At 43.2% G+C, this 12,889-nt stretch overlaps 1 protein-coding gene across 1 annotated transcript in view; it reads right to left on the minus strand.

Annotated features, from left to right (window-relative positions):
- The window catches only part of LOC121328789 (plexin A3-like), a 99,599-nt gene that overhangs the window by 45,247 nt on the left and 41,463 nt on the right, over positions 1 to 12,889 (minus strand). Inside the window, 6 exon segments of the mRNA XM_041273844.1 lie at positions 4,898 to 4,997; positions 6,101 to 6,257; positions 6,615 to 6,738; positions 11,285 to 11,299; positions 12,430 to 12,464; positions 12,466 to 12,499. Of these exon segments, the coding sequence (XP_041129778.1) occupies positions 4,898 to 4,997; positions 6,101 to 6,257; positions 6,615 to 6,738; positions 11,285 to 11,299; positions 12,430 to 12,464; positions 12,466 to 12,499 (465 nt within the window).

Genomic DNA, 12,889 nt, shown 5'->3' on the forward strand with positions numbered 1-12,889 from the left:
CGGCACTACAATGGTTCTGGAAGCACCTTCTACGTGCAACATTGTAAACATTTTCAATGTTTTGCACCACCTACAATTTTAGGATTGAGACAAAGTTTAAAAAAAAAAAAAAAAAACACACAAAAAAACCAAACGACAAAAATTGTATGAACATAATTTAGATATTAAGTATAGACTACTGAAATAAAATGAGTCAACCCTCCTGTTATTTTCAGATTTTAGGTGCATCTGTTATGTTTTGGGTCATATTGACCCGATGCAATTTCAAACTCATTTAAAACAGCCTTAAATTGATGAACTGTTTTTATTTGCAAAGGTCTTTTCTACTCTTTTAGTCCAGGAGCTGTGATAAAACTTCTCTGACTGCCAGCCTGGGAGCTCCTCATTTTGGAGTGTCTTTACCAGTGAGACGCTGTTGCAATACTGACAGAGAAAATTAGGCTCTGCCTTGTAGATATATACTGTTTGTTTTTTTTGTTTATAAATATCTCCAGACAGGTATTTCCAGAGATACAAATATAATAATAATAAAATAACAAATTGAAGAAGTTTGTTTCATTCCTGCACACAAATCTACACAGATAAACACCACGGGTCACAGTGACCCCAAACATCTTATTTGTACGCATGACCTGTTCTAAAAAAAATAAACATCTCAAAGGTTCTGTTTTCTGTGTATAAGTTCATGACCCCAACTTAGGAAAAGTCATGAAATATTCTACAGAAAATGAAAAAAAAAAAAAAAAAGAATTTAAGCTAATTGGAAAATAGACCCGAAACCTAAGAGGAGGGGTAATTCTATAGGGGGATGCGAAATGTTTGGCTGTAGCTGTACTGACACAGCACTGAGAGTCACTATTCTTTAAACTCAAGAAAAAGGGTTCTTATAAGCAACAGCAGAGTGTGAATGAGTTCATATCATTGTAATAGCATTGAGATGTCAGATTAGAAATATGGTCTCACTGTGATTTGTTCTACCACTGGCTGCCTCATCCCATTAAAGCTGCCCTATGTGCTCCCCATTCCAGTACTGTCCTAGGCCATTCCTGCAGTAAATAATGAGGGCAGCATATCTGATCCCAAAATGTGCTGCGTCAGAAATAACCTCCAGAAAAACCCATAAATTCTGCCCACTTTAGTCCATTTCAGCAGCATCCTGGGAAATTCATGAGCCCTGAAGCTGACGTACAGATGGAATGACCATGAACCGCTAAGTAGTTCAGAGAGAAAGAAAATACGAGCTGGGCTGCAGTGTGGACGGCAGTGGGTTTGAGGAGCTCAGTGGTTAGGGTGCTGGGCTGCAGTGTGGAAGGCAGTGGGTTTGAGGAGCTCAGTGGTTAGATAAAGCAAGCGCTGGGCTGCAGTGTGGAAGGCAGTGGGTTTGAGGAGCTCAGTGGTTAGATAAAGAAAGCACTGGGCTGCAGTGTGGAAGGCAGTGGGTTTGAGGAGCTCAGTGGTTAGATAAAGAAAGCGCTGGGCTGCAGTGTGGAAGGCAGTGGGTTTGAGGAGCTCAGTGGTTAGATAAAGAAAGCGCTGGGCTGCAGTGTGGAAGGCAGTGGGTTTGAGGAGCTCAGTGATTAGAGAAAGAATGAAAGACAGACAAAGAAAGAAAGTGCTGGGCTGCAGGGTGGAAGTCACTGTGGAAAATGTTGTGTTTGATACTTCAATATTATAAACATGCATGTCATGCTCAAATAAAACCTTTTTATGGGAAACTGCGTGCCATTGTTTACAATGATCTCACGACAAAGCCTTTCGTGGGTGGTTGTTTGGTAGCAGGTGGGTATTTGATCAAAGAGAAACAAGAATGGTGGGAAAGCGAGCAATCTTGAAGGCTAATCTCCTGCCTGTGTTCACGAGGGGAAAACAATCCAACGGCTGAATGTTCCCACAGGAATTTTATAAAACAGGAAGCCTGGATCCAGGGCTTCTAGCAGACTGCAGGCAGGTAGGCCTCAGCCTTGAGTTGTCACGGCAACCAGTGAGCCAGCTGAAGAGCTGTAGATTATGCTGGCTGCCGGAGCAATTTCCCCCACAAAAACAATGCTGTTTATTAGAAGGAAGATATGCTGGCAAGCAAGCAAGCAAGGGCACAGTTTCAGAGTGTGGGGGGGTTGGAGGGGCTGTTAAATTGAGTTTAATGTAGTTTAATATAGTGTAGTGCAGTCTAATCTAGTTTAATATAGTTTAGTGTAGTTTAACCCTTTGCAGTCCATTTTTTCAGCGCTTGTCAGGTGCGTCAGGTCCAATTTATTTTCACACGTGCCGTTTATTTTACATGCACTCTTTAAAATGTTTTTTCCAGAGTAAAACAGGTTTAAAAGGAACTGAATCGTAAAAGGACACTCAGTACTGCATCTCCAGTCAAGCCCCACCCCTTGTTCGCTGTATTTTTCACATACCTCTTTACTCGTTTTATCACCAAACTCCTCAATAATGTGATCCAAGTCATTATTTTATTACTGTAACATCTCAAAGCTCTGCAGATGTCTGTGATATTCTTTGAGCGCTGGATGCAGAATCAGCTCTCTCCTTTGTTTGTGTCCGTGTTATCTCTGTGGTGCATGGGCTCTGTGTATTGGTCAGTCTCTTTTCTTTTCGGCTTCTCTCGGCTCCTGTCGGTTTAGGTTTTCCCTGCTTTTCCCAGAGAAAAAACGTCTAGACACCTGTGCTTGACGTCTTTTTGATGATGTTGGACAGGATCCGGCATTGGACTGGAAAGGGAAAATTCTAATGTCGCACCTGGTCTGACACAGGACCGCAAAAGCTTAAATATTGTGTTTTTATGTGTACTGTAGTGTAGTTTAAATGTAGTGCAGTGCAGTGCAGTCTAGTTTAGTTTACAATGTAGTTTAATGCAGTGCAGCTTTGTATAACTTGGTGGCCTGACATTATAAGCTTTAATATACAAAAAGGTTTTATTTTATATTGCGGTCTACAGATGCAACACTTAACTGATTATTGATCGGCATGACTTTTACTTATGCAAGCCTCAATTAAGCATTCATTATGCAACTGTTTTTTGCTCGGGCCAAGCTGCAATTCATTTTCCAATCTATGTAGCATATTATATAACCAATAGGCACAACACTCAAAGTTCACACATTATTACTGAGTCACGCTTTTTAATAGTACGTTTTTCTCAATGCATTTGTTATTACTATGTACTGTATAATAATATACATGTTTTTGGTATTTAGACCTGGCACTGTATAAATCATTAAAATAGACACCACATGTCCTACAGCTAAGTACCAGAATGGAATGGGTTTCCTAGTCATGTTGCTGAAGGAGTCTCTTCTTCACACAGAGAGTGCTGAGGGGATGGAATGGATTACCTAGTCATGTTGCTGAAGGAGACACTTCTTCACACAGAGATTGTTGAGGGGATGGAATGGGTTACCTAATCATGTTGCTGAAGGAGACTCTTCTTCACACTGAGAGTGTTGAGGGGATGGAATGGGTTACCTAGTCATGTTGCTGAAGGAGACACTTCTTCACACAGAGAGTGGGGAGGAGATGGAATGGGTTACCTAGTCATGTTGCTGAAGGAGACTCTTCTTCACACAGAGAGTGGGGAGGGGATGGAATGGGTTACCTAGTCATGTTGCTGAAGGAGACTCTTCTTCACACAGAGAGTGGAGAGGGGATGGAATGGGTTACCTAGTCATGTTGCTGAAGGAGACACTTCTTCACACAGAGAGTGGAGAGGGGATGGAATGGGTTACCTAGTCATGTTGCTGAAGGAGACTCTTCTTCACACAGAGAGTGGAGAGGGGATGGAATGGGTTACCTAGTCATGTTGCTGAAGGAGACACTTCTTCAAATTTTATTTTATTTTATTTACTTTTACTCACTGAGGGCCTCGTTTATAAGAGGGCCCTGGAAAACAATACAAAAGTCAAATCGCAAAACTCTAACCGCAAAAAAGAAAGTGGGGTTCAAACGTAATCGTCGGCTCACAGAGATTAGAAATCACGACGCCGTGGATCTCTTTGTCAATGTGGACTGAAGACCGACACACAGAGATCAGAAATCACAATGCCGTGGATCTCTTTGTCAATGTGGACTGAAGAGGGAGAAGCCCTGGCAAGAGTCCTCAATGCGATCTCTTCGAAAACCAAAAGAATAAAAGATGATCAAATTCCATCCTCAAGCTATGATGGAAACTGTTCCATGTCTTTTGGTGTTGACATGCAAAAGACAAGTCTCCCAAAGGTGTCTGAATTAACTTTAACCCTTTGCGGTCCTTCGTTGGACCAGGTCCGACATTCGTCAAAGTCAACTCGACAGAAGTCAAGCCCGGGTCTCTAGTCGTTTTTTCCTCTGGAAAAAGCAAAGAAAAGCTTCAATGGCTGAATGAGCCTGACAGAAACATAGAAGCCGAAAAACAATGGAGGCAGATCAGAGTAATATGCATAGTCCTTTCACCAGACATCAACAAAGGAGAGAGAAAGGATCTGCAGAGCTTTTTGAGATGTTACAGTAATAAAATAAGGACTTGGATTGCGTTATTGAGGAGTTTGGTGTTAAAACGAGTGATCAGGAGAGGATTTATCAGTATGCACGATTATAGAGGTTTGTGAAAAATACAGCGAACAAGGGATGGGGCTTGGCTGGAGATGCAGCTGTTGATATGCAGTGACTTTTAAACCAGTTTTACTTTGAATAAAATTACTTTTAAACAGTGCGTGTGAAAATAAACTGGACCCGACGTGCTTCACAGGCGCTGAATAAATGGACCGCAAAGGGTTAATCCTATTTCTCAGCACATTTAAAATTGCGAGGCAGGTAACAAATGTTGGAATTATTGATTTGCAAGCATTGATTCAGACTCCTTTCAGATAACCCTGACTAGTGAGATCAAGTCACTCAAAGTGAGGCTGGACAGACTTACGACTGCTGCACACTGCAGTTGTAGAATACAAAATCAGTGCCGACGAACTTCTGCCCGGTCTCTTTAGACTTCAGGTACAGCTTCACAACACGCTTGTCTCCTGAAAAAAAAAAAAGGAAAAAGAAAATCAGAAACAGAACTTGATTAGAAATACCATAGCCACTTGGGTTTGGTCTACCATTGCTACCCTTTATTGAACACAAGAACATTTACAGTTAAGAGGAGGCTATTAAGCCTATCTTAGCTCGCCCGACTCCTAGAAGCTGACTGATCTCAAAACGTTGTCGAGGTCAGGTCTTTAAGGATAATTCAGCATCAACAAGTCTACTCCACACTCTAGTCATGTTGCTGAAGAGACTCCTTCAGCAACATGACTAGATAACCCATTCCATCCCCTCCCCACTCTCTGTGTGAAGAAGAGACTCCTTCAGCAACATGACTAGGTAACCCATTCCATCCCCTCCCCACTCTCTGTGTGAAGAAGAGACTCCTTCAGCAACATGACTAGGTAACCCATTCCATCCCCTCACCACTCTCTGTGTGAAGAAGAGTCTCCTTCAGCAACATGACTAGGTAACCCATTCCATCCCCTCCCCACTCTCTGTGTGAAGAAGAGTCTCCTTCAGCAACATGACTAGGTAACCCATTCCATCCCCTCACCACTCTCTGTGTGAAGAAGAGTCTCCTTCAGCAACATGACTAGGTAACCCATTCCATCCCCTCCCCACTCTCTGTGTGAAGAAGAGACTCCTTCAGCAACATGACTAGGTAACCCATTCCATCCCCTCCCCTCTCTGTGTGAAGAAGTGCCTCCTTCAGCAACATGACTAGATAACCCATTCCATCCCCTCCCCACTCTCTGTGTGAAGAAGTGTCTGCTACCCTGTGTCCTAAATTAATTTCTAGCAGCGTCCTCTGGTCCTGGTTTCTGTGCTGCGCCGCATTAAAGAATTGGCTAGCTTGTCAACTCTAAGATTTTCAAAAGAAATCAAAGCCCTAATTGTTCAAGGCTTAATAAAATCACTTCCTTCAGCCAATATTCATAGCTGATTTCTTTAAGCCCAGGTAAATGTTAATCACTGTAATGTTAAATCTTAAATTTGATGATACTTTTAAAACAGATTTGAACTTTAACAGAATATGGTAATACTTCCACAAAAGGAACAGACTCTCTCAAAATGTGGATAGGGTTTTTTTTCTTACCGTGTCCATGGGTTAGAGTGGGGACGTCCCGGAGGGGTGGGGACACACACAGCACCTGTCCTCGAGGCAGGAGCGTCCCCTCGCTCTCCGTGAGGTCATCGAAGGAGCAGGTCACCCCAGGCTTCAGGTCTGGAACATTCCGCACCCGCAATGTCAACTGCAGAGGAAATGAGGATTCAGTCTCACCATGGTACAGAAATGGCTTTAACGGTGGTTGTATTTGTAGAACCTGTTTCACACAGCTAGGAACCAGCGCTCCCCTGACTGTGTGACTCCCCCTGCGCACCATTAGGCCGTGCCTTTACCAGGGGGAGACCCGCGGGGACCCCTGCGCTCCCCTGACTGTGCGACTCCCCCTGCACACCATGAGGCCGTGCCTTTACCAGGGTAGACCCGCGGGGACCCCTGCGCTCCCCCTGACTGACTGACTCCCCTTGCACACCCCGCGGCCGTGCCTTTACCAGGGGAGACCCTCTCAATCTAAATTTTATTTAGTAGTTCAGCGTGGTCCTACCTGCACATCTGAGGTGGTGACAGAGATGTTGTTGGGAGTCACACTGAGCTCCACGCAGTGACTCAGCTCTGAAGTGAATCTGCGAGGTTCGTTCCATTTCTCACACTCCTCCTGCCGTGAGCACCTGATTAACACAGGGGGAGGGGGAGGAGGAGGGAGGGAGAGCATGAATAGATTAACACAGGCAGCTCAATGCTTCCCATCACAGTGAACTAACCCATGCCAAAATAAACCTACAACCCTAGTGTATATCAAAAGAAACTAAATCCTACTATTAGAAAATTTAAGTATGCATGTTTTCAAATACTTGTATTGCATTTTAACAGCATTGTTTGCACTTATTATGATGAATATTCAAATTGCTAATTTTCAGTGCTAATGTATTGTTAATTGACTAATTGAGGTCATGTGGTAATGTATTTAAATGTGTTGAGGGGTTGTGTCCATTCACTACAGCCTGGTCGAAAAATTTGCTTTGGTTTTAAATAAATAATGAGAGCCAAAATTTGATCTAGGATCTATTATTATGCTGCATTTCTATTTCCATTGATCCGGATCAATGTCGGGATATTTGGGAAACTGATCCCATAGGAAGCCCCAGTGATGAAATTATTGTATTATAAAACAGTCTGCGTGCTATATGATCTGGACTGCTTATATATATATATATATATATAATATATATATATATAGCTAGAATATCTATATATATATATATTATATATATATATAATATCATCTATATATATATTACAAAATGGTGGTACGGTGTTTACCACCATGCATCAGCCTTTCATAGAGAAAAATGTTTGATCTAGGGTGGGGAAAGATATACTGTGAATTACAGATCTAGATCAGGACAGGTAGATACTCAAAATGACCGCAAGAGGAAAAAAACACACACATTGCACCAAGATGAATACACACACACAGACGAGGTGACAGGTGGACATAAATAACGTGGTAAGCAGCTCGTGAAAAACCACGATGAATAAATTCCCCTGCATTCTCATCTATCCATTCATCTGTTTGGCAAGGGGATGACTTCCAGATTCATTTGAAAAGACAGATTGTCACCCCCCCCCCCCAACCATCCATCAGACAAACTCAAAAGGAGCCCCTCCGTGCCTCAAACACCCCCCTCAGTTACCCCCCCCCAATGTACAGAGAGAGAGAGAGAGAGAGCGAGAGAGAGATTTTAGTTGTTTATGCCATGTATGTGCGTTGGCAACAGAAATCTTTTTATTGTCATGCCAATAAAGCCAATTTGAATTTGAGAGAGAGAGAGAGAGAGAGAGCCAATTTGAATTTGAGAGAGAGAGCGAGTGCTGGGCTGTAGCGTGGAAGGCAGTGGGTTTCATTAGCTCGTTGGTTGGATAAAGATGGAGAGTGCAGAGAGAGATCCCAAATTGTCAGACTCCCTTTGAAACAACTTAAAGGATACTGACAACAGATTGCAAAAGAGAAACTTTTTTTTTTTGGTTTAACAAAACTGAGAACCACTAAGCCCTGTACAAGGATGTACTAAAACTGACTAACCACCCCATATATGTCTCTCTCTATATCACGGTTTAGTGAGACGAGACCGTTTGCTTTTTGCCAGCATAAAAAAAAAAAATCTAATAAAAATAAAAACACAGAGCCACAACAGGAGAACCACATAAAACATGGGCTGGTTTGAACTGCTCTACCAATCACAGTAGCCGGTATTCTGGTTACCGTGGAGACAGTAGATTCCCATGGTGCTCTTGGGTAGCTAGACTGCCTAATAAGAAGATGGCTAAACAGGCTATTGGGAGTTTGTCAATAAAACCCAAAGCACAACAGAAAGCAGGAGACAGGTCAAAACAGGCCTCAAAGCTGGGACCTAGATTACAGATAGCCTCCCCCCATTCCTAGCAACACTTCTGAGCTGGGTTTCCACTCTCTAGGGTATCTGGAGCCTGAAACCACAGTACAGCAACAGCCACAAACACTTAATAAATACCTTGGTATGCTGGTAGCTAAATGTTTACAGACAGGAACAAAACTGGGAAGCTAAATTGATTCAAAATGCAAACACGGAATAATGTACAACAACGGCATTGTTTTATCTTGTTTTTGGGCGTTGACAGTTTTATAAAAATAAAAAAAAAATAGTTTCCAGCTGTAATCCCCCACAATCATACTCAATATTAAACAAAATATAATTCTCCAGAGTCTCTCTACTAAATTACTCCACACATTTAGCAGGAAAGCAGACATTGTTACAGAGGCACTGCTTGAAATGGACCCCAGGCCTGTTTTATCAGACTTTGAGACAGTTAGGAACGCTACAGCAACTACATTCAGCAGTAAGAGGTTATAATTGACATCTTCAACTCTGCCCTCAAATCTTAATATCCATACTTCAACATAAACCATTTTAAGAAGCGGAGACCATAAGCAGAGTTGACTTTAACTTAGGAGTCAACAAACACGCAATTGATGCAACAAATCGCTGTGGAACTCGAAATCCAGTACGAGGCAAAGAATTGATTCATTATAGTAATATAGTTTATTTCCGTTTTCATTCAGCTTACTATAGTGTACACTGCACTGTCATAATAAAAACACAATATTTAACCCTTTGCGGTCCTGTGTCACACCAGGTCCGAACATTACAATTTTCCCTTTCCAGTCCGATGCCGGACCCTGTCCGACATCCTCAAAAAGACGTCAAGTGCAGGTCTCCAGTCGTTTTTGACTGGAGATGCAGTACTGAGTGTCCTTTTGCTATGCAGGGCCTTTAAAACCTGTTTTACTCTGAAAAATACATTTAAAAAACAGTGAAAATAAATTGGACCCGACGCGCCTGACAAGCCCTGAATAAATAGACCACTAGGGGTTAAACATTGCTATGCATGCTGTATTCTGCAGTATTAGATAGCCATCACTTCAAAACTATCCAGCAGGATTCTGTAAGGCTTGGTTTAATTTCAAGAGACACCAGAAAATGACAAGACAGTACTGCAAATTAACCTACAAGTAATCCCTCAAATCTTAGGCTGTCCCAAAGTGATATTGCAGGTCTGCAGTGGAGCCAACCAGATCTCTCTTGTCCTCTGGCACTATTGGTGGGGTGGACCCGCAGTGCAAAAAATGACGGCTTGGCAGGAACGCATTTCGGAGGACGCGTGTGTCAGCTGTCGTCCCCCGAGTTGCTGGGGGGTTGCAACGGTCAACCGGGATTAATAACAACCCCACTGGCGATTCCAAATTGGGGAGAATAAGCATTGAAATGATCAGGAGCCAAGAGTCTGATGTTAAACGGTTCACTATTGGCAAACCTACAGACCCAGGTGTTGCTGCTTTCATAATTGGGACCAGTTGATTCAGAAAAGACTTACTGTAGGCCTGACTGTTCAATCTCCTGGCTCCCCATCAACAGCATGCCTCAGCAAATTCTGAAAGCCAGGGCTTTGTGCAGCAGCAGGGCTATGGTAGCGTCAACCCTTGTAAGAGTCTGAATACGGTGAATACACCCCCCCCCCCCCAGCTGCTTCCTGTAGCTTCTCCCAGCAGCCAGCTGTGGCCAGGGTGACAGGAAGGGCAGACAATCCAGCTGCAACCTTCCACTTCCTGTCAAAGGCAGATGGAACTCTGTCCAGTGTTTTCCTGTGAATACAGCTCTCCGATTGGTTAACCCAGTGACAATGCCAATCAAGGGGTCTACAACTGGCCATCCAGCTGGCTAATTATGACATTTAACTTGACGTTTTCTGGGTTTTTTATATATAGCATACTGCATTCCAAAGAGTTGATATAGCGCTCACACAAACAGATTTGTAACACTAATGGAATCTGAAATTCCCCTCTGCACTCTTTTCAAACTGAAATTCCCCTTCAGTGGGTGACTTCAAAATCAAGCCATCATTGTGGAGCTAAACGTGTCGTATATTACCCAAGAGACATCTACTGGACAGCTGTGTGCTGTGATGTTTCCCCAATAGCAGAAGCACAACAAAATAAAAACGTGCTGGCCATGATATGAAACAATGTGTCGGGAATGTTAACCAAGTTTGCTGGAGGTGACTTTGGAATAAGCAGAGATGCTAAGGTAACTTAGGTTTACTGACGTGATAACGCATGTACAAAAGTGTATGGGAAAGGAGAAATATGGCAAACAATTAACCACAGGAACCTTGTAAAGAGAGTAGTTAGTGGTTGGTTGCACTTGGATGGAGTAACAGCTGAATAACTCATTTCTATTGCTGACAACTATAACTAGCAAGATGACAGGGTCAGGCTTTAGTCACGTAGTCTCTTGGCTCACTAGAGAACAAATAATCAGTCACAGACACATGCTGTACACAGACAGAGAGCTCCCTATTCCTCCAGGATCATCAACGTATCAGTCTGAGGGATAAGCTGATTAACTGCCTATGTTAATACTAGTGGCACGTACTGTATCTAAACAATCATGTGCAATATAGATTGTAACGTGGGCATCTGGAACTAATAAATGGTTAAGATTTGGTCTCATCCTTATAGCGAAACAAAGCAGTTAAATCCATGCTTATCTTTTATAAACCTTACAGGTAAACTATGTTAACTGCACAGTATAATATAGTATTAGGGGGCTGTGTGGTCAAGTGGTTAAAGAAACAGGCTTGTAACCAGGAGGTTCAAATCCCAGCTCAGCCCCTGACTCGCTGTGTGTGACCCTGAGCAAGTCACTGAACCTCCTTGTGCTGTGTCTTTGGGGTGAGACGTTGTTGTGAGTGACTCTGCAGCTGATGCATAGTTCACATACCCTAGTCGTCTCTAAGTGTAAGTCATCTGCTAAATAAACACGTGATAACAATGAGAAAGCAGCAGATGTACGCTGCACATTATTCTGGTATATGTTTTATACAGGAGGTTTTAATCCTCTGTATGATTTTTGCACGATTCAGATGAGAGTGCGCACTTTAAGATGCAATGCAGAGGAGCACTTCTTATGCAGATATGAACATTTTCATACATGCATCCCAGCACGTTACACACTACGCAATTCAACAGAGCCTTTAGAATTTGGAGCACTTCTCTTTCATTCGTGCTACTCAAACGTGTGCTTTTTTTTATTAACCTACTGAACATCTCTTTTAACATCTTTGAAATAGGTTTGTTATTCCTTTGGTTTTCCTAACGGAGGTTCTGGGATGAAACACTTGAGACACGCATCTGATTTCAATGAGATTCTCAAGCGTTTCTCAGAGAAGGGGTAGGAGAATCTTCTCTCTGGGTTAGCAGAGCACATTAAAGCAGTTTTTACTGTCCTCGTTATCATGCACCGTTCAGCCCAGGTTGAAATCCTGCTGCCCCCAGTACCACGTTTACATGTTCATTCAGCCCGTATGTCACAATACTGACTAATCAAGTGACGAGTGGGCGTAAATATTTACTCCACAACTGGGGCGAGCAGGTTTCTCCGTACTTTAACATTCTCGTATATATTTTTGGGAGTTTTTTTTTTTTTTTTTTGGTAACAAAGAATCGTTCGGACTGTTGGAAAGAGTCCTTTCGGTTTTGTCAACAAATTAGCGCAATCGCAGGTCGCAAGGCCTGCTGGGAAAGGAACCGCCAACAAAAGTCACTCAACTCAGGTGGGCTGAGTCAACCGATAGTTACCCTCAAGCGGGGGGGGGGGGGGGGGGGGGGGGGGGGGGGGGGGAGCGCAGAGATTGGCGGGGGATCAGCTCGGATTGGCGGGCGATCGATCCATCGCCGTGGAAACAAGAGATCGTTTGTCATGTGTGCCACAGCTCTACCCTGCACACCCCGTCTGCTGCTACTCACTGTTATGAAGGGACACACCAATCCGCAGTGCGGGTCTCCAGAACCCAAACAAAGAGCCGCACGAGTGGTACTGCCCACAGCTCTCACTGGAACCGGATCACCTACGAACAAACAGGAGGGAGAGGAGCTTAGTCAGGGGAGCCACGCGCTGGAAGTGTGTGTGTGTGTGTGGTGGGGGGGGGGGGGGGGAGGTGTCAGTTCTATTCACCAATTCAGATATAACGTACCTTTGTAAGACAACTGTTTTAAGTGAACACAAATTTGAAGTGGATTTCCAGTATTGTAGTGGCATTTTACTAAGAGTTTAATGACACCCACCTGAGCTTGTTGCCTATACACACTGTGGCTAATCAAGCTTATAGTTAAACCTGGCAGGCATGGGTGACACTGCTGTGCAATAGGAGTCTTTTCTCCATCCCCGAGCCATCCTTTGTGGAATACAACACTCCAAAAACATATTCTCTATAGCAGCGGCA

The sequence above is a fragment of the Polyodon spathula genome, chromosome 16 (assembly GCF_017654505.1).
Source record: "Polyodon spathula isolate WHYD16114869_AA chromosome 16, ASM1765450v1, whole genome shotgun sequence".
Lineage (NCBI taxonomy): Eukaryota > Metazoa > Chordata > Actinopteri > Acipenseriformes > Polyodontidae > Polyodon > Polyodon spathula.